General features: G+C 46.8%; 1 protein-coding gene across 1 annotated transcript in view; it reads left to right on the top strand.

Moving 5' to 3' along the window:
- The window catches only part of LOC116508143 (dehydrogenase/reductase SDR family member 11), a 43,035-nt gene extending 25,192 nt beyond the window's left edge, over positions 1–17,843 (top strand). Inside the window, exons 3-7 of the mRNA XM_032216643.1 lie at positions 554–648; positions 2,800–2,929; positions 3,857–3,949; positions 15,980–16,045; positions 17,441–17,843. Of these exons, the coding sequence (XP_032072534.1) occupies positions 554–648; positions 2,800–2,929; positions 3,857–3,949; positions 15,980–16,045; positions 17,441–17,482 (426 nt within the window). The 3' untranslated portion in view covers positions 17,483–17,843. The remainder of the gene's footprint in view (positions 1–553; positions 649–2,799; positions 2,930–3,856; positions 3,950–15,979; positions 16,046–17,440) is intronic.
- The last annotated feature ends 8,301 nt before the right edge of the window (positions 17,844–26,144 follow it).

Below are 26,144 nucleotides of genomic sequence, written 5' to 3'. Positions count from 1 at the left end.
AATTATTCACCTTAGAGGTCAGTGACCTGTTCTCGTGTTTCCTCGTTTGAGCAATGTCGTAAGCATCCAACTACCCCCTCCCCCTCCCCAGCCTCTCAGAACATCACCAGGTTGCACAAAAATCTTGCAGGATTTTTGCCTTTGTTATTGGTTTTTTTTTCCACCCACCTCTTTTGAGCATTCAGAATCTTGTTAGATTAGTTCTTCTTCCATATTTTTGCCCATTTGTTGAAACACGACCTTTATTGTTATCAGATAAAACCCAACCTTTTATTACCGTCATTAACCAGCAGAAAGCAAACACAATTACGGACCCGAGATGAAAAGAAAAGTGGCCAAAATAATTGAAAGCAGATAAAGCTTAAGAAACTCATTTTCATTAAAAGAAAATGTGATGGGAACCGTATATCCGGGAGATCTCAGTAGAGGCCCACAGGGGCTGTTGCGGGCAGCATGAAAAATTAGGTACAGGGCTGGGGATCGCGGATTTATTTAAATTCAAAGCCCCTGGTTGATTTTTTTCCCCCCAGCCTTCTGCTTGTTCTTCTTCCAGGTCAATATCTTGGCAGTCACTATCTGCACCCGGGAAGCTTACCAATCCATGAAGGAAAGAAACGTTGACGATGGACACATCATCAACATTAACAGGTGGGGAAGTCGCACCAGTGAATACTTATCTAGAATGGAATGGAATGGAATAAAATGGAATGGAATGGAATAGAATAGAATAACAGAGTTGGAAGGTACCTTGGAGGTCTTCTAGTCCAACCCCCTGCTTAGGCAGGAAGCCCTACACCACTTCAGACAAATGGTTTTCCAATCTCTTTTTAACAACTCCCAGTGTTGGGGCATTCACAACTTCTGGAGGCAACTTCTGTTCCGCTGATTAATTGTCCTCACTGTCAGGAAATTTCTCCTTAGTTCTAGGTTGCTTCTCTCCTTGATTGTTTCCATTCGTTGTTTCTTGTCCTGCCCTCAGGTGCTTTGGAGAATAGCTTGACTCCCTCTTCTTTGTGGCAACCCCTGAGATATTGGAAGACTGCTATCATGTCTCCTGTAGTCCTTCTTTTCATTAAACTAGACATACCCAGTTCCTGCAACCATTCTTCATATATTTTAGCTTCCAGTCCCCTAATCTTATCACTTTGAACAGTCACTAAATGAGGTCCAGGACTCTTCAACATCTTCATCAATGATTTGGATGAGGGAATATATGGGGAACTCATCAAATTTGCAAAGGACACCAAGCTGGCAGGAATAGCCAACACTCCAGAAGACAGGCTAAAGATGCAGAAGGATCTTGACAAACTTGAACATTGGGCACTATCTAATAAAATGGAATTCAGTGGTGAAAAGAGTAAGGTTCTACATTTAGGCAAGAAAAACAAAATGCACAGGTACAGTGTAGGTGGTACCTTCCTCAATAGTAGTAACTGAGAGAGGGATCTTGGAGCCCTAGTGGACAACCATTTAAATATGAGCCAGCCGTGTGCAGCAGCTGCCAAAAAAGCCAACACAGTTCTAGGCTGCATAAACAGAAGGATAGAATCAAGACCATGTGAAGAGTTAATACCACTTTATAAGGCCTTGGTAAGGCCACACTTGGAATACGGCATTCAGTTTTGGTCTCCACGATGTAGAAAAGATGTTGAGACGCTAGAAAGAATGCAGAGAAGAGCAACAAAGAGGATTAGGGGACTGGAGAGTAAAACATATGAAGAACGGTTGCTGGAACTGGGTATGTCTAGTTTAATGAAAAGAAGGATTAGGGGAGACATGATAGTAGTCTTCCAATATCTCAGGGGTTGCCACAAATAAGAGGGAGTCAAACTATTCTCCAAGGCACCTGAAGGTAGAACAAGAAGCAATGGGTGGAAACTAATCAAGGAGAGAAGCAACTTAGAACCGAGGAGAAATTTCCTGACAGTGAGAACAATTAATCAGTGGAACAGAAGTTGCCTCCAGAAGTTGTGAATGGCCCAACACTGGAAGTCTCTAAGAAGATGTTGGATAGCCATTTGTCTGAAATGGTGTAGGGTTTCCTGCCTAGGCAGGGGGTTGGACTAGAAGACCTCCAAGATCCCTTCCAACTCGGCTATTGTATTGTAGTATTGTATTGTATTGTATTGTATTGTATTGTATTGTATCCCATCCCATCCCATCCCATCCATATCTGTCTCTCTGTCTCTGTCTCTGTCTCTGTCTATGCATATCCATCCCATCCATGTCTGTCTGTCATCTATCTATCTATCTATCTATCTATCTATCTATCTATCTATCTATCTATCTATCTATCTATCTATCTATCTCTTTGTCTGTACATCCCATCCCATCCATACCTATCTATCTGTCGGTCTCTCTATATCCATCCCACCTACTCCCCATCCCATTCCATCCCTGTCTGTTTGTGTATACATGCAGCGTGAGTGTGTGTGTTTGTGTGTGTGTATGTATGTATGTATGTATGTATGTATGTATGTATGTATGTATATATATCTATCTATCTATTAGATATATATATTATTTGTGCTGATTATTTATCAGCACAAATAAACACACGCACACACACACACACAGACACACACACACACACACATATATATATCACTTAACAACTGCAGCAATTTGCTTAACAACTGTGACAAAATAAGGTCATCAAATGGGGCACAACTCCCTTGCTTAGCCACAGAAACCGTGGGCTCAATTGTGGTTGTAAGTCGAGGATTACCTATATTGAATATTTCCCATTTCTTTTGCTTTTCATTCCTCCCCCCCCCCCTTCCTGTGTCATGTGTCCAGCATGAGTGGCCACAGGGTCGTCCCGGAGTCGGTTGTACACTTTTACAGCGCCACAAAATACGCTGTCACGGCTTTAACCGAAGGGCTTCGGCAGGAATTAAGAGAAGCCAAGACACACATACGAGCCACGGTGAGTAACTCCGATTGGATTCTTTGGCTTGTCTGAAGTCCTGGGGTGAGGGTTAGGGTTGTTGTTGTTCCTCCTCTTCCTCATCAGCCACCTCCAGACTTGGGGGCTGGGGTCTCCATCTGAGCTCTGACGGATGGCCCAGGCTCCACCTCTGTCTCTCTCTCTCTCTCTTTCTGACAGCTCCATTCCCTCTTCCTCCTCAGTTGCCTTGATCTTGACCCTGGCTCCCACGCCGCCTCCTCCTCCTCCTCCTCCTCCTCCTCCTCCTCCTCCTCCTCCTCCTCCTCCGATTCGGCTCTTGGAGGGGCTGGTGGCTGACAGGGCACAACATACCGTATTTTTCGGAGTATAAGACGCACCTTTCCCGCTCAAAACTGAAAATCTGGGTGCGTCTTATACACTGAATACAACATTTTTTGCCTCCAGAAACCCCGCCCCCTTCACCAAAATGGCTGTGCAGAGCCTTTAGGAGGCTTCCAGAGAGCTCCTGGGGGCTGGGGAAGGCAGAAATGAGTAAAAAAGAGCCGTATTTTGCTCAATTTTACCCCGCCCCCCCGGTCCCCAGGACCATTCTATAAGCTTCCTAAAGGCTGTCCCTGCCCCTTTTTTTCACAAAAAACGGGCCGTTTTTTGCTGCCCCCCCCCCCCGAGCACTCTGCAAGCTCCCTAAAGGCTATTCATGCCTTTTTGGGGTGGGGGAATGGACCTGTTTTCATGAAAAACAGGCCGTTTTTTGACGGTTTGCAGAGTGCAAAACTTTTTTATTTTCCTCTTCAAAACCTTACTGCGTCTTATACTCCAGTGCATCTTATACTCTGAAAAATATGGTTTAGTATGTATGTATGTATGTATGTATGTACGTACGTACGTACAATAGGATTCTGTTTTTGTTTTTTCCTGTTTTATTCCTGTTTTTTCTTCCTTTAGTGTATTTCTCCAGGTCTGGTTGAGACGGGATTCGCTTTTAAACTGCACGCTAATAATCCGGAACAAGCTGCGGCCACATATGAGAGTATTAGGGTAAGGAAAAAAAAACCCCAAACAGCTACAGAGGGGTGATGTTAGTTAATAGAAATGTACAATTGTTTGTATTTGGATTTTAGGATAAGCATGTTCAACATCTGGGCAGGGCACCCCAAAATTGGAGGGATTCTGGGGGTCGCAGGAGAAACATCCCTACAAGTCAATTTAAATGTATACAAAATTCATTGGGTTTATATAATTACAGGCAGTCCTTGACTTACAACCATTGGTTTAGTAACTGTTCAAAGTTATGACAGTACTGTAGAGCGACTTACGGCTGGTCCTCACCCTTATGACGGTCACAGCATCCCTCTCTATTTCTCTACAGAAATATAGAGATAGAAATGGCTGCAGAGGTGGCTTTTAAAGACTGAAGATTGACGGCTTTTTGAACCAGGCGTAACTCTTTCTTTGTCAGGTCTAAGCATGCTGGCTGGGGAATTGTGGGAGTTGAAGTCCCCAAGTTTTAAAAGTTGAGAGGTTTAAAGGTTGAGAAACACTTAAGCTACAGAACCCAGGTGAGATGGGAAGGAGAAGCCGCTGTTTCATAAGGCATCCCGGTTGACCGCTCCTCATTCCTCCAAAGATTTAGCTGGCATATGCAGATACGAGATTGATTTTATAAATGGGTTAGCCAAGACTTAACTTCAAGATAATCTGCCAAGAAATCCTTAATCTGAGAAGACCTTTGCACTTCCTGCCCACTCCTTCCTTTTCAGCAACTTCTGTTCTTAGCAAGAGCAACCTCTTCATTCATCAGCAATTTCAAGAGTGGGAGGGGGGGGAACCCTTCAGTTTTACTGTGATTGAATTGGGTAGATGCAAAAGGGGAAATCAATCAATTTTGCAACCAATTTTATAAGCCTTTAGTTATAGCAATAGCAATAGCAGTTAGACTTATATACCGCTTCATAGGGCTCTCAGCCCTCTCTAAGCGGTTTACAGAGTCAGCATATCGCCCCCACAGTCTGGGTCCTCATTTCACCCACCTCGGAAGGATGGAAGGCTGAGTCAACCGTGAGCCGGTGAGATTAGAACCGCCGAACTGCAGGTAACAGTCAGCTGAAGTGCCCTGCAGTACTGCACCCTAACCACTGCGCCACCTCGGCTCAAATTAGAATTAGTTAGAAGCCATTCATTCAATTAATATGAATTTAGTATTCTTGTCCTCTCCTTTTCTGGTGAGCGGCTTCTGGCGGATATGTACATGTTTTTGTTTCACAATGTGCAAGTGTGTCACACACTTGGGGTTGTGTTTGTTTACTTTATTTCTGTTCCACCTACCATAATACCTTGGCAGGGTAAAGTTATTACAAAATAGATTTGCAAATAAAATACGCCCTCTCAATCCACATTGAAACAACTAAATGCAGGAAACCATTAAATAAAAACAAACACCAAATCTTATTTTCAGAAAGTGTTAACAAAAACCTTCGGAAAAACATGGTTTTAATGCCTTTAACAACGTCGAGTGGCTTGCAAAGCTGCTCCGTCTCGGAATGAATGCTGAGCATTATTGCTAAACTTGGCTAAGCTACCGAGAACTTTGGACTATTTTGGCAAACCGAGATGAATCCTGAGTCATGCGGGGTGAGAATTGTGGGCCTTTCTAGACTTCTTGACACCACCTTTCCCTCCAGGCCTGGATAGAAAACTGATTGTGCTTCCACATTCCTGAACTCTGGGGCAGGTCAAGGTAATTTTGGACTCTGAACGGTGAGGTCACACTGGAAGAGTGAGTGGGAAGGTAGATGGTACAGTACAATGTGCCGCAAGCTGGATAATTTTAAGCTACGTGGACTTTGACTCCCAGAATCCCCCAGCCAGTGTGCTTAAGGTAGAGTGAACTATAACTCCCAGAATCCACCTGTCAGTATGCTTAAAGTTGAGTGAACTATAACTTCCAGAATCCACCTGCCAGTGTGCTTAAAGTTGAGTGAACTATAACTCCCAGAATCCACCTGCCAGTGTGCTTAAAGTTGAGTGAACTATAATTCCCAGAATCCACCTGCCAGTGTGCATAAAGTTAAGTGAACTATAACTCCCAGAATCCCCCAGCCAGTGTGCTTAAAGTTGAGTGAACTATAACTCTCAGAATCCCCCAGCCAGTGTGCTTAACATTGAGTGAACTATAACTCCCAGAATCCACCTGCCAGTGTGCTTAAAGTTGAGTGAACTATAACTCCCAGAATCCCCCAGCCAGTGTGCTTAAAGTTGAATGAACTATAACTCCCAGAACATACCTGCCAGTGTGCTTAAAGTTGAGTGAACTATAACTCCCAGAATCCCCCAGCCAGTGTGCATAAAGTTAAGTGAACTATACCTCCCAGAATCCCCCAGCCAGTGTGCATAAAGTTAAGTGAACTATAACTCCCAGAATCCCCCAGCCAGTGTGCTTAAAGTTGAGTGAACTATACCTCCCAGAATCCACCTGCCAGTGTGCTTAAAGGTGAGTGAACTATAGCTCCCATAATCCCTCAGCCAGTGTGCTTAAAGTTGAGTGAACTATAACTCCCAGAATCCACCTGCCAGTGTGCTTAAAGTTGAGTGAACTATAACTCCCAGAATCCACCTGCCAGTGTGCTTAAAGTTGAGTGAACTATAACTCCCAGAATCCCCCAGCCAGTGTACTTAAAGTTGAGTGAACTATAACTCCCAGAATCTCCCAGCCAGTGTGCTTAAAGTTGAGTGAACTATAACTCCCAGAATCCCCCAGCCAGTGTGCTTAAAGTTGAGTGAACTACCAGAATCTCCCAGCCAGTGTGCTTAAAGTTGAGTGAACTATAACTCCCAGAATCCCCCTGCCAGTGTGCTTAAAGTTGAGTGAACTATAACTATAAATAGGAGGGATACGGGTGATCCTTTGCAGGGCAGGGCTGAGGACTACGTCCAGTTTCTCGCGGATAAAGTTGCTCGGTTTCGGGCGGACCTGGACTCCAATCTTGCAGAACCAGCTGAGGCACTAGGGGATAATCTTGTAGGTCATCGCTGGATTGATTTTCAAGCTGTTACCCCTGAGGACGTGGACAAGGCCATGAGAGCTGTAGGTGCCTCCACATGTGTACTGGACCCGTGCCCCTCCTGGCTGGTTGTTAACAGCAGGGAGGTGACTCGGGGCTGGATCCAGGCGGTTGTTGCCGCCTCCCTGCGGGAGGGGGTCTTTAAAGGCGGCGGTGGTGAGACCCCTCCTGAAGAAACCATCCTTGGATCCAGCCGTTCTCAACAACTATCGTCCAGTCTCCAACCTCCCATTTGTAGGGAAGGTTGTCGAGAAGGTGGTGGCCTTTCAGCTCCAGCGGTCCTTGGAGGAAGCCAGTTATCTTGATCCATTCCAGTCAGGCTTCAGGCCTGGCTACAGCACAGAAACCACTTTGGTCGCATTGACTGATGATCTCTGGAGAGCCAGGGATGGAGGCCATGCCTCCATCCTGGTACTCCTTGACCTCTCAGCGGCTTTCGATACCATCGACCATGGTATCCTTCTGCGACGACTGCGGGAGGTGGGGGTGGGAGGCACTGTCTTACGGTGGTTCTCCTCTTACCTCTCGGACAGGTCGCTGTCGGGGTTAGTTGGAGGGCAGAGATCGACCCCTAGGCCCCTAACATATGGGGTGCCGCAGGGCTCGGTCCTGTCCCCCCTTCTTTTCAATATCCACATGAAACTGCTGGGCGAGATCATCCGACGGCACGGGATAAAATACCATCAGTATGCGGACGATACACAGTTGTATCTGTCCGCCCTGTGCCAACTCAATGAAGCGATGGATGTGATGAGCCAGGGCCTTGAGGCTGTTAGAGACTGGATGGGGGTTAACAAGCTTGTACTCAATCCAGATAAGACCGAGTGGCTGCTGTGCTTCCCTCCCACTAATTGTTTAATGATGTATTTTTTTTTATGTTTGTAACTTGTTTGTCCTCCCTCCCCCTGAATTGTGAGCCGCCCTGAGTCCCCCCAGGGAAAAGGGCGGCATACAAATAAAGCAATTACAATTACAATTACAACTCCCAGAATCCCCCAGCAAGTGTGCTTAAAGTTGAGTGAACTATAACTCCCAGAATCCCCCTGCCAGTGTGCTTAAAGTTGAGTGAACTATAACTATAAATAGGAGGGATACGGGTGATCCTTTGCAGGGCAGGGCTGAGGACTACGTCCAGTTTCTCGCGGATAAAGTTGCTCGGTTTCGGGCGGACCTGGACTCCAATCTTGCAGAACCAGCTGAGGCACTAGGGGATAATCTTGTAGGTCATCGCTGGATTGATTTTCAAGCTGTTACCCCTGAGGACGTGGACAAGGCCATGAGAGCTGTAGGTGCCTCCACATGTGTACTGGACCCGTGCCCCTCCTGGCTGGTTGTTAACAGCAGGGAGGTGACTCGGGGCTGGATCCAGGCAGTTGTTGCCGCCTCCCTGCGGGAGGGGGTCTTTAAAGGCGGCGGTGGTGAGACCCCTCCTGAAGAAACCATCCTTGGATCCAGCCGTTCTCAACAACTATCGTCCAGTCTCCAACCTCCCATTTGTAGGGAAGGTTGTCGAGAAGGTGGTGGCCTTTCAGCTCCAGCGGTCCTTGGAGGAAGCCAGTTATCTTGATCCATTCCAGTCAGGCTTCAGGCCTGGCTACAGCACAGAAACCACTTTGGTCGCATTGACTGATGATCTCTGGAGAGCCAGGGATGGAGGCCATGCCTCCATCCTGGTACTCCTTGACCTCTCAGCGGCTTTCGATACCATCGACCATGGTATCCTTCTGCGACGACTGCGGGAGGTGGGGGTGGGAGGCACTGTCTTACGGTGGTTCTCCTCTTACCTCTCGGACAGGTCGCTGTCGGGGTTAGTTGGAGGGCAGAGATCGACCCCTAGGCCCCTAACATATGGGGTGCCGCAGGGCTCGGTCCTGTCCCCCCTTCTTTTCAATATCCACATGAAACCACTGGGCGAGATCATCCGACGGCACGGGATAAAATACCATCAGTATGCGGACGATACACAGTTGTATCTGTCCGCCCCGTGCCAACTCAATGAAGCGATGGATGTGATGAGCCAGGGCCTTGAGGCTGTTAGAGACTGGATGGGGGTTAACAAGCTTGTACTCAATCCAGATAAGACTGAGTGGCTGCTGTGCTTCCCTCCCACTAATTGGCCAAGTGTTCCATCTCTCAGGTTGGGGGGTCAAATAATACGCCCCTCAGATAGGGTCCGCAACTTGGGAGTCCTCCTGGACCCACAGCTGACTTTTGAACACCATTTGTCAGCTGTGACCAGGGGGGCATTTGCCCAGGTTCACCTGGTGCACCAGTTGCGTCCCTACCTGAACTGGGAGGCTCTCACAACAGTCACTCGTGCCCTTGTGACCTCTAGGCTGGAGTACTGCAATGTGCTCTACATGGGGCTGCCCTTGAAGAGTATTCGGAGACTTCAGCTGGTGCAGAATGCAGCCGCGCGAGCGATCGTGGGTGCACCTCGTTTCACCCACGTAACACCTATCCTCCGCGAGCTGCACTGGCTGCCTGTTGATCTCCGGGTGCGCTTCAAGGTGCTAGTTGTCACCTACAAAGCCCTTCATGGTATTGGATCTGGGTACTTGAGAGACCGCCTACTGCCAATTACCTCCACTAGGCCAATAAGATCCCATAGATTAGGCCTCCTCCGAATTCCATCGGCCGGCCAATTTCGGCTGGCAACTACCCGGAGGAGAGCCTTCTCGGTGGCTGCTCCGACCCTCTGGAACGAACTCCCCGTGGAGATTCGTACCCTCACCACCCTCCAGACCTTCCGCGTAGCCCTTAAAACCTGGCTGTTCCGACAGGCCTGGGGCTAGAGACCTCAACCCCACTCGAATAGTATCATTGTTGCGTTTTTTAATGATGTATTGTTTTTTTATGTTTGTAACTTGTTTGTCTTCCCTCCCCCTGAATTGTGAGCCGCCCTGAGTCCCCCCAGGGAAAAGGGCGGCATACAAATAAAGCAATTACAATTACAACTCCCAGAATCCCCCAGCAAGTGTGCTTAAAGTTGAGTGAACTATACCTCCCAGAATCCCCCAGCCAGTGTGCTTAAAGTTGAGTGAACTATACCTCCCAGAATCCCCCAGCCAGTGTGCTTAAAGTTGAGTGAACTACCAGAATCTCACAGCCAGTGTGCTTAAAGTTAAGTGAACTATAACTCCCAGAATCCACCTGCCAGTGTGCATAAAGTTAAGTGAACTATAACTCCCAGAATCCCCCAGCCAGTGTGCTTAAAGTTGAGTGGACTATAACTCCCAGAATCCCCCTGCCAGTGTGCTTAAAGTTGAGTGAACTATACCTCCCAGAATCCCCCAGCCAGTGTGCTTAAAGTTGAGTGAACTATACCTCCCAGAATCCCCCAGCCAGTGTGCATAAAGTTAAGTGAACTATAACTCCCAGAATCCCCCAGCCAGTGTGCTTAAAGTTGAGTGGACTATAACTCCCAGAATCCCCCTGCCAGTGTGCTTAAAGTTGAGTGAACTATACCTCCCAGAATCCCCCAGCCAGTGTGCTTAAAGTTGAGTGAACTATACCTCCCAGAATCCCCCAGCCAGTGTGCATAAAGTTAAGTGAACTATAACTCCCAGAATCCCCCAGCCAGTGTGCTTAAAGTTGAGTGAACTATACCTCCCAGAATCCCCCAGCCAGTGTGCTTAAAGTTGAGTGAACTATACCTCCCAGAATCCCCCAGCCAGTGTGCTTAAAGTTAAGTGAACTATAACTCCCAGAATCCCCCAGCAAGTGTGCTTAAAGTTGAGTGAACTATACCTCCCAGAATCCCCCAGCCAGTGTGCTTAAAGTTGAGTGAACTATACCTCCCAGAATCCCCCAGCCAGTGTGCATAAAGTTAAGTGAACTATAACTCCCAGAATCCCCCAGCCAGTGTGCTTAAAGTTGAGTGAACTATACCTCCCAGAATCCCCCAGCCAGTGTGCTTAACGTTGAGTGAACTATAACTCCCAGAATCCACCTGCCAGTGTGCTTAAAGGTGAGTGAACTATAGCTCCCATAATCCCTCAGCCAGTGTGCTTAAAGTTGAGTGAACTATAACTCCCAGAATCCACCTGCCAGTGTGCTTAAAGTTGAGTGAACTATAACTCCCAGAACATACCTGCCAGTGTGCTTAAAGTTGAGTGAACTATAACTCCCAGAATCCCCCAGCCAGTGTACTTAAAGTTGAGTGAACTATAACTCCCAGAATCTCCCAGCCAGTGTGCTTAAAGTTGAGTGAACTATACCTCCCAGAATCCCCCAGCCAGTGTGCTTAAAGTTTAGTGACCTATAACTCCCAGAATCCCCCAGCCAGTGTGCTTAAAGTTGAGTGAACTACCAGAATCTCCCAGCCAGTGTGCTTAAAGTTGAGTGAACTATAACTCCCAGAATCCCCCTGCCAGTGTGCATAAAGTTAAGTGAACTATAACTCCCAGAATCCCTCAGCCAGTGTGCTTAAAGTTGAGTGGACTATAACTCCCAGAATCCCCCTGCCAGTGTGCTTAAAGTTGAGTGAACTATACCTCCCAGAATCCCCCAGCCAGTGTGCTTAAAGTTGAGTGAACTATACCTCCCAGAATCCCCCAGCCAGTGTGCATAAAGTTAAGTGAACTATAACTCCCAGAATCCCCCAGCCAGTGTGCTTAAAGTTGAGTGGACTATAACTCCCAGAATCCCCCTGCCAGTGTGCTTAAAGTTGAGTGAACTATACCTCCCAGAATCCCCCTGCCAGTGTGCTTAAAGTTGAGTGAACTATACCTCCCAGAATCCCCTAGCCAGTGTGCATAAAGTTAAGTGAACTATAACTCCCAGAATCCCCCAGCCAGTTTGCTTAAAGTTGAGTGAACTATAACTCCCACAATCCCCCAGCCAGTGTGCTTAAAGTTGAGTGAACTATAACTCCCAGAATCCCCCTGCCAGTGTGCTTAAAGTTGGGTGAACTATAACTCCCAGAATCCCCCTGCCAGTGTGCTTAAAGTTGAGTGAACTATACCTCCCAGAATCCACCTTCCAGTGTGCATAAAGTTAAGTGAACTATAACTCCCAGAATCCCCCAGCCAGTGTGCTTAAAGTTGAGTGAACTATACCTCCCAGAATCCCCCAGCCAGTTTGCTTAAAGTTGAGTGAACTATAACTCCCACAATCCCCCAGCCAGTGTGCTTAAAGTTGAGTGAACTATAATTCCCAGAATCCCCCTGCCAGTGTGCTTAAAGTTGAGTGAACTATAACTCCCAGAATCCCCCTGCCAGTGTGCTTAAAGTTGAGTGAACTATAACTCCCAGAATCCCTCAGCCAGTGTGCTTAAAGTTGAGTGAACCTCAACTCCCAGAATCCCCCTGCCAGTGTGCTTAAAGTTGAGTGAACTATAACTCCCAGAATCCCCCTGCCAGTGTGCTTAAAGTTGAGTGAACTATAACTCCCAGAATCCCCCTGCCAGTGTGCTTAAAGTTGAGTGAACTATAACTCCCAGAATCCCTCAGCCAGTGTGCTTAAAGTTGAGTGAACTATAACTCCCAGAATCCCCCTGCCAGTGTGCTTAAAGTTGAGTGAACTATAACTCCCAGAATCCCTCAGCCAGTGTGCTTAAAGTTGAGTGAACCTCAACTCCCAGAATCCCCCTGCCAGTGTGCTTAAAGTTGAGTGAACTATAACTCTCAGAATCCCCCAGCCAGTGTGCTTAAAGTTGAGTGAACTATAACTCCCAAAATCCACCTGCCAGTGTGCTTAAAGTTAAGTGAACTATAACTCCCAGAATCCCCCAGCCAGTGTGCTTAAAGTTGAGTGAACTATAACTCCCAGAATCCCTCAGCCAGTGTGCTTAAAGTTGAGTGAAACTCAACTCCCAGAATCCCCCTGCCAGTGTGCTTAAAGTTGAGTGAACTATAACTCCCAGAATCCACCTGCCAGTGTGCTTAAAGTTGAGTGAACTATAACTCCCAGAACATACCTGCCAGTGTGCTTAAAGTTGAGTGAACTATAACTCCCAGAATCTCCCAGCCAGTGTGCTTAAAGTTGAGTGAACTATACCTCCCAGAATCCCCCAGCCAGTGTGCTTAAAGTTTAGTGACCTATAACTCCCAGAATCCCCCAGCCAGTGTGCTTAAAGTTGAGTGAACTATACCTCCCAGAATCCCCCAGCCAGTGTGCATAAAGTTAAGTGAACTATAACTCCCAGAATCCCCCTGCCAGTGTGCTTAAATTTGGGTGAACTATAACTCCCAGAATCCCCCTGCCAGTGTGCTTAAAGTTGAGTGAACTATAACTCCCAGAATCCCTCAGCCAGTGTGCTTAAAGTTGAGTGAACCTCAACTCCCAGAATCCCCCTGCCAGTGTGCTTAAAGTTGAGTGAACTATAACTCCCAGAATCCACCTGCCAGTGTGCTTAAAGTTGAGTGAACTATAACTCCCAGAACATACCTGCCAGTGTGCTTAAAGTTGAGTGAACTATAACTCCCAGAATCTCCCAGCCAGTGTGCTTAAAGTTGAGTGAACTATACCTCCCAGAATCCCCCAGCCAGTGTGCTTAAAGTTTAGTGACCTATAACTCCCAGAATCCCCCAGCCAGTGTGCTTAAAGTTGAGTGAACTACCAGAATCTCCCAGCCAGTGTGCTTAAAGTTGAGTGAACTATAACTCCCAGAATCCCCCTGCCAGTGTGCTTAAAGTTGAGTGAACTATAACTCCCAGAATCCCCCTGCCAGTGTGCTTAAAGTTGAGTGAACTATAACTCCCAGAATCCCTCAGCCAGTGTGCTTAAAGTTGAGTGAACTATAACTCCCAGAATCCCCCTGCCAGTGTGCTTAAAGTTGAGTGAACTATAACTCCCAGAATCCCTCAGCCAGTGTGCTTAAAGTTGAGTGAACCTCAACTCCCAGAATCCCCCTGCCAGTGTGCTTAAAGTTGAGTGAACTATAACTCTCAGAATCCCCCAGCCAGTGTGCTTAAAGTTGAGTGAACTATAACTCCCAAAATCCACCTGCCAGTGTGCTTAAAGTTAAGTGAACTATAACTCCCAGAATCCCCCAGCCAGTGTGCTTAAAGTTGAGTGAACTATAACTCCCAGAATCCCTCAGCCAGTGTGCTTAAAGTTGAGTGAACCTCAACTCCCAGAATCCCCCAGCCTGCATGTTTATGGAGATTCTCCGTCATCCAGGTCATGGATGTCCCAAAGGTGCTTTTTCAGGAGGCAACTGCACTTTTCTTGTTTCCATTTGAAGACATTTCGCTTCTCATCCAAGAAGCTTCTTCAGCTCTGACTTGATGGTGGGGAATGGAAGGATTGATTTTTATCATTTTTCTAAGTAACCTTGGGGCCAGGGAATTGCTCGAGCTCCGTAGGACTGCTGGGGCCCATCAAAAAGCAGAAGCTGCCTAGAAGTTCTTGATGGACAAGCTAGAAATGAGTGTCAACTTTTCAGAAATGCAGCGGCTTCTGAAATCTTGGCTTGGCAATAGAGAACAGGAGGATGCTGGAGAAGGGCTGGCGGGGGCAGGGGTGTCGAACACGGGGCCCAAGGGCCAGATCCGGCCCAGAACAAAGCAAAACAAAAGAAGAAATTTTTTCCCCTTTTGCATTTGAGCATGCAAGAAGGTAGTGGTGGAATCTAATTTTTTTGCCCACCAGTTCTGTGGGCGTGGCTTGGTGGGAGTCATGTGACTGGGTGGGCGTGGCCAACCTTTTTCCAATTTTTAAAGCATTTTTTTCTTGCCGGTTCGGGCGAATAGGCAGGAAAAAAAATGCTTTCAAAAGTCGTGGGGGGGGGGGGAAGCTTCTGACGATTGTGCGGCTCACAGCTGAGTTGTGCGATCCTCAAAACCTTTTTTTTTTACGACTGGTTTTGCAGAATCAGGAACAATTGTCCCTACAGGTTCGGCTGAACCAGGCCGAACCGGGAGGATTTCACCCTTGCAAGAAGGGACAGGAAAGGGGAAAGAGGAAAGGCAAAGCAAAAGATGGGAAGAGAGCAAGGAAGGAAAAAGAAGGAAAGAGGGGAAGGAAGAGCCGAGGTGGCGCAGTGGTTAAATGCAGCACTGCAGGCTACTTCAGCTGACTGCAGTTCTGCAGTTCGGCTGTTCAAATCTCACCGGCTCAGGGTTGACTCAGCCTTCCGAGGTGGGTAAAATGAGGACCCGGATTGTTGTTGGGGGCAATATGCTGACTCTGTAAACCGCTTAGAGAGGGCTGAAAGCCCTATGAAGCGGTATATAAGTCTAACTGCTATTGCTATTGCTAAGAAGAAAGGAGAATGAAGAGGGGAAAAGAAAGGAAGGAAGGAAGGAAGCAAGGAAGGAAGGAAGGAAGGAAGGAGGGAGATGATAATGAGAGTGAGGGAGGGTCTGAAGGAAGTCCTGCCTTAGCACTTGGCCACCACGGGGTGCCCCCCTCCCCACGCAACACAAGTGACGTCGAGTTGGCTACACCGCCGGCCACCCCCACTCCCCTCGAGGTCAAACACAACCCTGATACAGCCCTTAAGGAAATCGAGTTCGACACCCCTGCGCTACGGCAACCTTTACAAAATCTGCTGAAAGTTGCTTCCTATTTCACGATCCTTTACGCGTAAATATTTACTCCTACACTGGAAGAGGCTGGACAACCATTTGTCTGGAATGGTATAGGGCCGTCATGGCGAACTTAGGGCACGAGTGCCACAGGGAGCCATATTTGCCCGCAACGGCAGCCTTCAGCTCCGGTGTGCCAGCCAGATGTTTTTCAGCCTTCCGGCAGGCTGGTGCCAATTCCACCCTCCCCAAGCTTCAGGAAAGTCTCCGGAGCCTGGGGAGGGCGAAAAACAGGGCCAAAGAGCAAACTGGACATGCGCGGGGAGGGAGGTCGTGGGCACATGCGCAGGTGGGGGAAGCACGCATGCAATAGCATGCATATGCGCAGTTTGGGCACACCTTTAGAAAAAATGTTAGCCATCACCTGGTATAGGGTGTCCTGCCTGAGCAGGAGGTTGGACTAGAAGACCTCCAAGGTCCCTTCCAATTCCGATATTCTGTTATTGCATCCTGTTTCTCTTTTGTTTCCTTAGTGTCTAAAAGCTGAAGATATGGCCAATGCTGTCATATATGTTCTCAGCGCCCCACCTCATGTACAGGTAAGGACTGCGGGGTTCCTGAATGTTTTTTTTTTGTAAATGGGTGGGATGGGGGAAGGTTATTTCCAGGAGGATCTCTGGAGACGTCATCCCCACCCACACATCACCCCAAGTGCTGCAAAAATTATTCTGACTTTATGGAACCACTAACTCAAGGACGTGACCCGTCAAAACAGCGCTCGACTAAGCCGCGCCCGATTAAACCGCGTCGCTGACGTCATCAACAGGGCGACAACAGCGAGCGCAGAGAAAGAAGGGCGCTTTAAATAGCGCTTTGAAAGCAAGCCGATTCAACTTAAGGTAAGGGTTAGCTTTAGGGTTAGCTTTAGGGTTAGGTTAAGGGTTAGGATTAGGGTTAGGGTTAGGTTTAGGGTTAGGTTAAGGGTTAGGTTTAGGGTTAGGTTTAGGGTTAGGTTTAGGGTTAGGTTTAGGGTTAGGTTTAGGATTAGGTTTAGGGGGGTTAGGGTTAGGTTTAGGGGTTAATTTTAGGTTTAGGGTTTACAGCGTGCTTCTGTCTCCACGCTGTTGTCGCTCTGTTGATGACGTCAGCGACGCGGTTTAGTCGGGCGCGGTTTAGTCGAGCGCGGTTTTGTGGTGGAACCACTCAAGGATGCTATGGCGTCACTAGTGCAATGACATCATTCTTTTAAAAAAAGTTTTGTATTTTTTGACAAACAACGACAAAGAAAACATAGAACATTAAAAAAAAACCTCTTTAATTACATCCGGCATGTTGATTGGTTACAAAGCTTTTGTGCATCCTTTCCATAGTCTTTGCTTTCAATTATATATAAAATCCCAGATTATCAATATAGTGTGTATATATATAATGTACATTGATAATATGTATGTATGTATGTATGTATGTATGTATGTATTGTGTCATAACCCCTGGTATGCCCAAATATGGGAGGGAGCATATTGCTTCCCTTTTCTGTCTATCTGTTCACTCTGGGAGCCATCCAGGCAGAAAGCCATTTTTTATGTTGCCTTGTTACATTTGTGTTGCATTTGTGCTGATAAATAAATAAAGGGAGACTAGTATAGATCTATTTCAAGCTATTTAGCTCTCATCAGCTAGCCATGCCCTTACTGGGAATCGAACCTGGGCTGTATTACATATTAGGCAGTTATATTAGCCACTAAGGCACAGGCTCTCCTCCTTTATCACCTATTTACAAGTCAGCACATAAAAAATATGTCTGGTACATTTTGCAATTATGTTAGTTTACAACTTGGGTTCAGGGAGGCCTGCAAGCTCACTCATAGGCCTTATTCCCCACAACTTTCCAATGGATATAAGTCTCTTCTCACAGGTCGTAAGTTGAGGACTACCTGCATTCCACTCAACTTCACTCCGTGGCCGTGACCAAAGTCCCTTTTCTGTCCTTCCAGATCGGCGATATTCAGATGAGACCCACCGAACAAATGTCCTAGCTGAGGAGGAAGAGGATGGGACGGCCTTTTTCCAAACAGGGTTTTCTTCAGATGACTTTCTAAGGGCTTCAATGAGGGCGGCCTGACGCGCAGCTCTCCTCAGCTGAGCTGACCTCAGTGGAAACGGACAGGAAAATCTTCTCACCATAATCCCTCCACGTATCTCTTGGTTCTTTCCACCATGATTAATTTGTAAACAACCGTTCCCAACATACTACATCACCTGGATTCTGATTTCGCGGGGAACGGAACCGTCAGCGGATCCAGACGGCAAACGTTTCACAAGCCGATTCCTTCAGCTTTCCTTTGTGACTTGCAACCCATGTATGGTTTTCTGGAAATGCATTGAAACCGAAACGCTGCCCCGACTTTTTCTTCCTAGGTCCGTGATGGAGAACCTATGGCGCACGGGCCTCAGGTGGCACGCAGAGTCCTCTCTGCGGGCACGCCAGCCGTCGGCCCAGCCCAGATCCATCGTGCATGCACACGTGCCCCCCCCCCACTGGCCAGCTGGTTTTGGGGTCTCTGACGCACATGCGTGGGGTGGGTGGGACACATGCGAGGGACACACGCGTGCATGGGTGGGGTGCATGCGCACGAGGTGCTCGTGTTGCATTTTGGGGCCCCGCACAGCGCCCCCCCCCACATCCTGTTTTGGCTTCCAGGTTGGTGCAGGAGGACTTCCAGGCCCAAAACGGGGTACGGGGTGGGGGTGGCCCACCTGTGCCTCGTTTTGGCTTCCAGGTTGGTGCAGGAGGACCTCCAGGCCCAAAACGGGGTACGGGGTGGGGGTGGCCCACCTGTGCCCCGTTTTGGCTTCCAGGTTGGTGCAGGAGGACCTCCAGGCCCAAAACGGGGTATGGGGTGGGGGTGGCCCACCTGTGCCCCGTTTTGGCTTCCAGGTTGGTGCAGGAGGACTTCCAGGCCCAAAATGGGGCACGGGGTGGGGGTGGGCCCCCCGCACCCCGTTTTGGTTTCCAGATTGTTCAGGAGGCCTTCCAGGCTCAAAATGGGGTGCAAGGGGTACACACGAACCCCCCCCGCACCCCATTTTGGGCCTGGAAAGCCTCCTGCACCAATCGGGAAGCAAGAAATGAGTGAGAGGGAGCAGGGTGCATGCAGGGCGGGGCAGGGCACACTGTGGGGGAGCACTGCATTATGAGTGCGCATGCGCTGTCACATACATGCACTTTCGGCATGTGATGAAGAAAAAAAAGGTTAGCCATCCCTGTCCTTGGGGGTCGGCCCCAAACCGTTAAAATAGAATATTTTCCGTCTTCTGGGCTCTGAGGCGTTGCCTTTATACCCATTAAATGAGAATGAAAGCCAGCCAGCGTAGAAGCAATTTCCATTCACTTAGAGCAGAGAAGGGTCACGACAGCAGCTTCAAATACTTGCAGCTTTTAAATTGAATACACAGGTAGTCCCCCACTTACAACGGTTCATTTAGTGACCGTTCAGAGTCATTATGGTACCAGTTGCCACCTTTGACCCATCCTCCTGATCGTGGGATCAAAATTCAGAACGCTTGGCAACTGATTCATACTTACGATGGTGAGATCCCCTTTTGCAACCTTCTGACGAGCAAAGTCAATGGGGAAGCCAGGTTCATTTAACAACCGTTGGTATAGCCATTTGTCTGGGACGGTAGAAGGTTTCCTGCCTAGGCAGGGGGTTGGACTAGAAGACCTCCAAGGTCCCTTCCAACTCTGCTGTTGTATTGTATAACCGGGTTAGTATCCTAACATCTGCATTGATTCACTTAACAACTGCGGAAAGAAAGGTTGTGAAATGGGGCAAAACTCACTTCACCAATGTCTCACTTTGCACTCAGTTGTGGTCTTACATCAAAGGAGAACCTGTATTGTCGTAAGTAGTCACGGTCATTCAGGTGAGGCAATTGTTAAGCAAATGCAGCAGCCATTAAGTGAATGTGGCAGTCATTAAGTGAAACCCTTTTCCCCAATGAGAAACGTTTTGCCAGAAACAAGAAGTAAATCCAAGAAACCAGCAATAATAATAATAAATGATGATGATGATAATAATAATAATAATAATAATAAATGATGATAATAATAATAAATGATGATAATAATAATAAATGATGATAATAATAATAAATGATGATAATAATAATAAATGATGATAATAATAATAAATGATAATAAATAATTATTATAATAATAGAATGGAATGGAATGGAATAGAATAGAATAGAATAGTTGGAAGGGGCCTTGGAGGTCTTCTAGTCCAACCCCCTGCTCAAGCAGGAGAACCATTTCAGGTAAGTGACTGTCCAGGCTTTTCTTAAAAACCTCCAGTGATGGAGTCAGCACCCATGATTTGTGGTGGCAAGCTGTTCCACTGGTTAATTGTCCTCACTGTTAAGAAGTGTCTCCTTAATTCCAGGTTGCTTCTTTCTGATTAGTTTCCATCCATTACTTCTTGTCCTGCCATCCAGTGCTTTGGAGAATAGCTTGTCTCCTCCTCCTCCCTCCTCCTCCTCCTCCTCCTCCCTCCCTCCCTCCCTTCCTCCTCCTCCTCCTCCTCCCTACTAAAATAGCCATGAACTGGTGCCAAGTACCCAAAATGCGATCCCATGATTGTGTTTGTGTGTGTGTGTGTGTGTGTGTGTGGTGTCCACCGTAATTTTGAAAATGAGTTGTTGGGAGATCTGCTGTAATTTCGATTGGTCTTTAAGTTAAGCCGCTGGTTGTAAGTCCAGACCCACCTGTACCATTGTGGCTGCTGCCACTTTGTCCTTTTAAAGCAGCCTCACTCAATGACACCATTACAAGCGCCACTGATGTGGTGTGCCGTGGTCATTGGCACAAAAAAAAGTCACAATGCACAACTGTCGCCCCTCCTTGCACAATGGGGGTGGGCACCCGTGGGCAATAATTATGATTCTTTCTGTGCGTTGTGTTGGGAGGTGCCCAAGCCTCTGCACCTTTGCATTATTTTAAACAGAATAATAACTATCATAGGAACTCTAATGTTTTACTTATATCTATCTATCTATCTATCTATCTATCTATCTATCTATCTATCTATCTATCTATCTATCTATCTATCTCTATCTATCTATCTATCTATCTATCTATCATCTATCTTATCTATCTATCGTCTATCGTCTATCGTCTATCTATCTATCTATCTATCTATCTATCTATCTATCTATCTCTTATCTATCTATCTCTTATCTATCTGTCTATCTATTATCTATCTATCTATCTATCATCTATCATCTGTCTATCGTCTATCTATCTATCATCTATCTATCTATCTATCTATCTATCTATCTATCTATCTATCTATCTATCTATCTATCTATCATCTATCATCATATATTTATTTATTTATTTTGTATTCCGCCTTTATACTTTTAAAAAAAATAATTCCAGGCACTGAACATATTCAATACAAGTAGTCTCCTCAACTTAACAACCACAATGGGGTGCAAAAGTTTTGTTGCTCAGAATTTTGGCCCATTTTAGCACTTTTCTTGCCACAGTTGTTAAGTGAGCCTGGCCTCCCCATTGACTTTGCTTGTCAAAAGGTCAGAAAAGGTGATCCGATGAGGGGTGTCCAAACTTGGGAACTTTTAAGACTTGTGGACTTCAACTCCCAGAATTCCCCAGCCAGCATGTTGTTGTGTGGAACGGTATAGGGTTTCCTGCCTAGGCAGAGGGTTGGACTAGAAGACCTCCAAGGTCCCTTCCAACTCTGCTATTGCATTGTATTGTATGTGGACTTCAACTCCCAGAATTCCCCAGCCAGCATGTGGACTTGTGGACTTCAACTCCCAGAATTCAGTTGTCAAGCATCTCAATATAAAAGACATGACCATGGGGATGCTGCTACGTCCTAAATCCAAAAAATGGTCATAAATCACTTTCTTTTCAGTGCCCCTGTAACTGAATGGTCACTAGGTGAACTGTTCTAAGTCAAGGACTATCTGTACACCTTCTTCCTCCTATTTTCTCCACCACAACAACCCTGTGAGGTGGGTTGGACTAAGAGAGAGTGACTGGCATCTCCTGGTGATTGGCCCAAAGTCAGGCAATCGGTTTTCATGCCTAAAGCGGGATTAGAAATCAGCGTCTCTTGGTGATTGGGCCAACGTCAGCCCATCAGTTTTCATACCTAAGGCGGGATTAGAAGTCACCGTCTCCTGGTGATTGGCCCAACGTCAGCCCATCAGTTTTCATACCTAAGGCGGGATTAGAAATCAGCGTCTCCTGGTGATTGGCCCAACGTCAGCCCATCAGTTTTCATACCTAAGGCGGGATTAGAAATCAGCATCTCCTGGTGATTGGCCCAACGTCAGCCCATCAGTTTTCATACCTAAGGCGGGATTAGAAATCAGCGTCTCCTGGTGATTGGCCCAACGTCAGCCCATCAGTTTTCATACCTAAGGCGGGATTAGAAATCAGCGTCTCCTGGTGATTGGCCCAACGTCAGCCCATCAGTTTTCATACCTAAGGCGGGATTAGAAATCAGCGTCTCCTGGTGATTGGCCCAACGTCAGCCCATCAGTTTTCATACCTAAGGCGGGATTAGAAATCAGCGTCTCCTGGTGATTGGGCCAACGTCAGCCCATCAGTTTTCATACCTAAGGCGGGATTAGAAGTCACCGTCTCCTGGTGATTGGCCCAACGTCAGCCCATCAGTTTTCATACCTAAGGCGGGATTAGAAGTCACCGTCTCCTGGTGATTGGCCCAACGTCAGCCCGTCAGTTTTCATACCTAAGGCGGGATTAGAAATCAGCGTCTCCTGGTGATTGGCCCAACGTCAGCCCATCAGTTTTCATACCTAAGGCGGGATTAGAAATCAGCGTCTCCTGGTGATTGGCCCAACGTCAGCCCATCAGTTTTCATACCTAAGGCGGGATTAGAAATCAGCGTCTCCTGGTGATTGGCCCAACGTCAGCCCATCAGTTTTCATACCTAAGGCGGGATTAGAAATCAGCGTCTCCTGGTGATTGGCCCAACGTCAGCCCATCAGTTTTCATATCTAAGGGTGGGATTGGAAGTCAGCATCTCCTGGTGATTGGCCCAACGTCAGCCCATCAGTTTTCATATCTAAGGGTGGGATTAGAAGTCAGCGTCTCCTGGTGATTGGCCCAACGCAACCCATTAGTTTTTATACCTAAGGGTGGGATTAGAAATCAGCATCTCCTGGTGATTGGCCCAACGTCAGCCCATCAGTTTTCATACCTAAGGCGGGATTAGAAGTCAGCGTCGCCTGGTGATTGCCCAACGTCAACCCATCAGTTTTTATACCTAAGGCGGGATTAGAAGTCACCGTCTCCTGGTGATTGGCCCAACGTCAGCCCATCAGTTTTCATACCTAAGGCGGGATTAGAAGTCAGCGTCTCCTGGTGATTGGGCCAAAGTCAGCCAGTCAGTTTTCATGCCTAAAGCAAGATTGGAACTCAGCATCTGGCAAAATTGCGCGCGCACCGAACCCGCAGTAATGCTGGCAGTAACCTATCCCTGGAGTGCGCCCGAACTGGTAGTAACAAAATTGGCAACCCACCACTGATGGAAACACACAACACACCAACAGAGGCATATTTTAATACCAGCTCCATCATTCCATCTGGAGGCAAACTTGCAATTCATTTCCTCATTTTGAGTTGTGAAATGCCAATGCGGGAAGGAGATTCCTTGTTTTTTGTTTCCACTGGCATGAAATGAACAAACACTTTGACAAAACGAACAGACGTGGAGTTAATATTTTGTGAAAGGCTTAATGGCCCATCCTGCCACATGTTTACCCAGAAATAAGGCTCACTGGCGCCCGTAAATTCAGCTGAAATGGGCCAGTTTTATTTTTTATTTTCCAGGCTGTATTCAGAGCAGAACTGAAGCTGAAAACACCCATGTGGGTTGCCTAAGGGGAATGGAGAATTGATAGCCAAAGCCAACTGTGGAACAATCTTCCCTAATTTAATCTCAGCCGCCACGTTTCCCTGCTTCTCTTTTAGCGTCGAAAACATCTCCCTTTGGCAAATTCCGGGCGATTGTTTCCAAAGCATCACACTGGACTTAGGACCAAGTAGGATGCAGTTAATGATTTAAAACTTCTGCTGCTGAAGATTTGTTAAAAATTAAACACTGCAGGAATTAGGACAAAAAAACCACCCAATCCGCCCTCCTAAACAAAATCGGAAATATTTAATTTATGACCCGTGTTTTTCCCAGCGTACGTATCGGTCCTCCCGCTCTACTTTTCCCCACAACAACCCTGTGAGGTAACTACATCAGGCAGGGCTGGAGAAAGAAAGAAAGAAAGAAAGAAAGAAAGAAAGAGAAAGAAAGAAAGAAAGAAAGAAAGAGAAAGAAAGGGGAGAAAGAGCAAGAAAGAAGGAGGGTGGGGAGAAAGAAAGAGAAAGAAAGGAAGGGAAGGAGAAAGAAAGGGAGAAAGAGAAAGAAAGAGGGAAGGGAGAAAAGGAAGGGGTGGAAAAGTGAATGAGGCATGGATGGAGGGATGGAGGGGGAGTCACAAATCTGGCACTAGACGCAGCTTCAGAGAATGCTTTTAAACAGCACAGCAATCTGGGGCTGGAGGGGATCTCGGAGGTCATCTAGTCCAACCCCCTGCTCCAGCAGGAGACCTTGTATCATCTTGGTTATTTTGGTGCCTCTAACACAGAGGAGAAATTCTCAGAAATCCCCAGGCATTGCCAACCTCTCCCCTCTAATAAAAACAACCTGGAGCAAAAACTTCATGCGGTGTTAAAAAGAATAGAAAGGGGGAGCTGCTGTACACTGTTTAATGGACTGCTAAATTGGCCACGCCCACCCAGCCACATGACAACCTGGCCACGCCCACCAAGCCACACCCACAGAACCAGTAGTTTTAAAAAAAATGGATCCCATCACTGTTGAGGATGGGGGGGGGGGGAAGGCTTCAAGCTAAGGTGCCAGCTGCACACCTTAATACCACCGAAAGAGGGCATTTCATTCATCAAATGGGAAAACATTTTATATGGTTTCTCTAATCCAGAGGTGTCCAAACATGGGAATTTTAGGACTTGTGGACTTCAACTCCCAGAATACCCCAGCCAGCATGGCTGGCTGGGGATTCTGGGAATTGAAGTCCACAAGTCTTAAAGTTCTCAAGTTTGGACATCCCTGTTTTAATCCTAAAAATAATTTCCTTGCTCTTCACCATCACATTCAGGTGGTCCTCAATTTACTACAATTTGTTTAGGGACTGAAGTGACAACGCCAGTGAAAAAAGTGACTTTTGATCATTTTTCACAACATTGCCCATTGTCACACATGATCCAAATTTGGACGCTTGACAACTGACTCACATTGATGACTGTCGCAGTGTCCAGAGGTGATATGATCCCTTTTGGGACTTTCTGACAAAGTCAATGAGGAAGCTAGATGGACTTAACAACCGAGAACAGAATGGAATGGAATAGGAATAGAATAGAACAGAGCTGGAAGGGACCTTGGAGATCTTCTAGTCTAGCCCCCTGCTCAAGCAGGAGAACCTGTACTATTTCAGATAAGTGTCTGTCTCTAGACTCTTCTTAAAAACATAGAATAGAATAGAATAGAATGGAATGGAATAGAACAGAGGTGGAAGGGACCTTGGAGATCTTCTAGTCTAGCCCCCTGCTCAAGCAGAAGAAGCTGTACCATTTCAGACAAGTGACTGTCCAGTCTCTTCTTGAAAACATAGAATAGAATAGAATGGAATGGAATGGAATAGAACAGAGTTGGAAGGGACCTTGGAGATCTTCTAGTCCAGCCCCCTGCTCAAGCAGGAGAACCTGTACTATTTCAGATAAGTGTCTGTCTCTAGGCTCTTCTTAAAAACATAGAATAGAATAGAATAGAATAGAATAGAATAGAATGGAATGGAATAGAACAGAGCTGGAAGGGACCTTGGAGATCTTCTAGTCTAGCCCCCTGCTCAAGCAGGAGAACCTGTACTATTTCAGACAAGTGACTGTCTCTGGACTCTTCTTGAAAACATAGAATAGAATAGAATAGAATAGAATAGAATGGAATAGAATAGAACAGAGGTGGAAGGGACCTTGGAGATCTTCTAGTCTAGCCCCCTGCTCAAGCAGGAGAACCTGTACTATTTCAGACAAGTGACTGTCTCTGGACTCTTCTTGAAAACATAGAATAGAATAGAATAGAATAGAATGGAATAGAATAGAACAGAGGTGGAAGGGACCTTGGAGATCATCTAGTCTAGCCCCCTGCTCAAGCAGGAGAACCTGTACTATTTCAGACAAGTGACTGTCCAGTCTCTTAACCACTGCAGTGATTCACTTCATAACTGTGGCAAGAAAGGTCGTAAAGTGGGACAAAACTCGCTTAAGAACCGTCTGGCTTATTAACAGAAATTTTGGGCTCAATTGTAGTTGTAGGTCAAGGAGTACCATGACTACCTTTCCACAGTCATGGACAAAAGTCACCCACAAAATTCTCTCTCGACCTAGCCTTTCCACCCAACCGACTACGTTTCCACGGCTACCACTACGGTCCCCATCATCCACAGCCACTCAATCAAGGTTTCTACAAAGAAAGACCCAGCCGGTTGAGCATCCAGACGGCTTAATCCCCCGCCAACAGAGGGCACCAAAGAACAAAGTCCTACCTTCCGGCCGCCGCTCTATGATCTCTG

This window comes from Thamnophis elegans, chromosome 4 (assembly GCF_009769535.1).
Source record: "Thamnophis elegans isolate rThaEle1 chromosome 4, rThaEle1.pri, whole genome shotgun sequence".
NCBI classification, from domain to species: Eukaryota; Metazoa; Chordata; class Lepidosauria; order Squamata; family Colubridae; genus Thamnophis; species Thamnophis elegans.
This window is presented reverse-complemented; position numbering and strand designations above follow the sequence as displayed.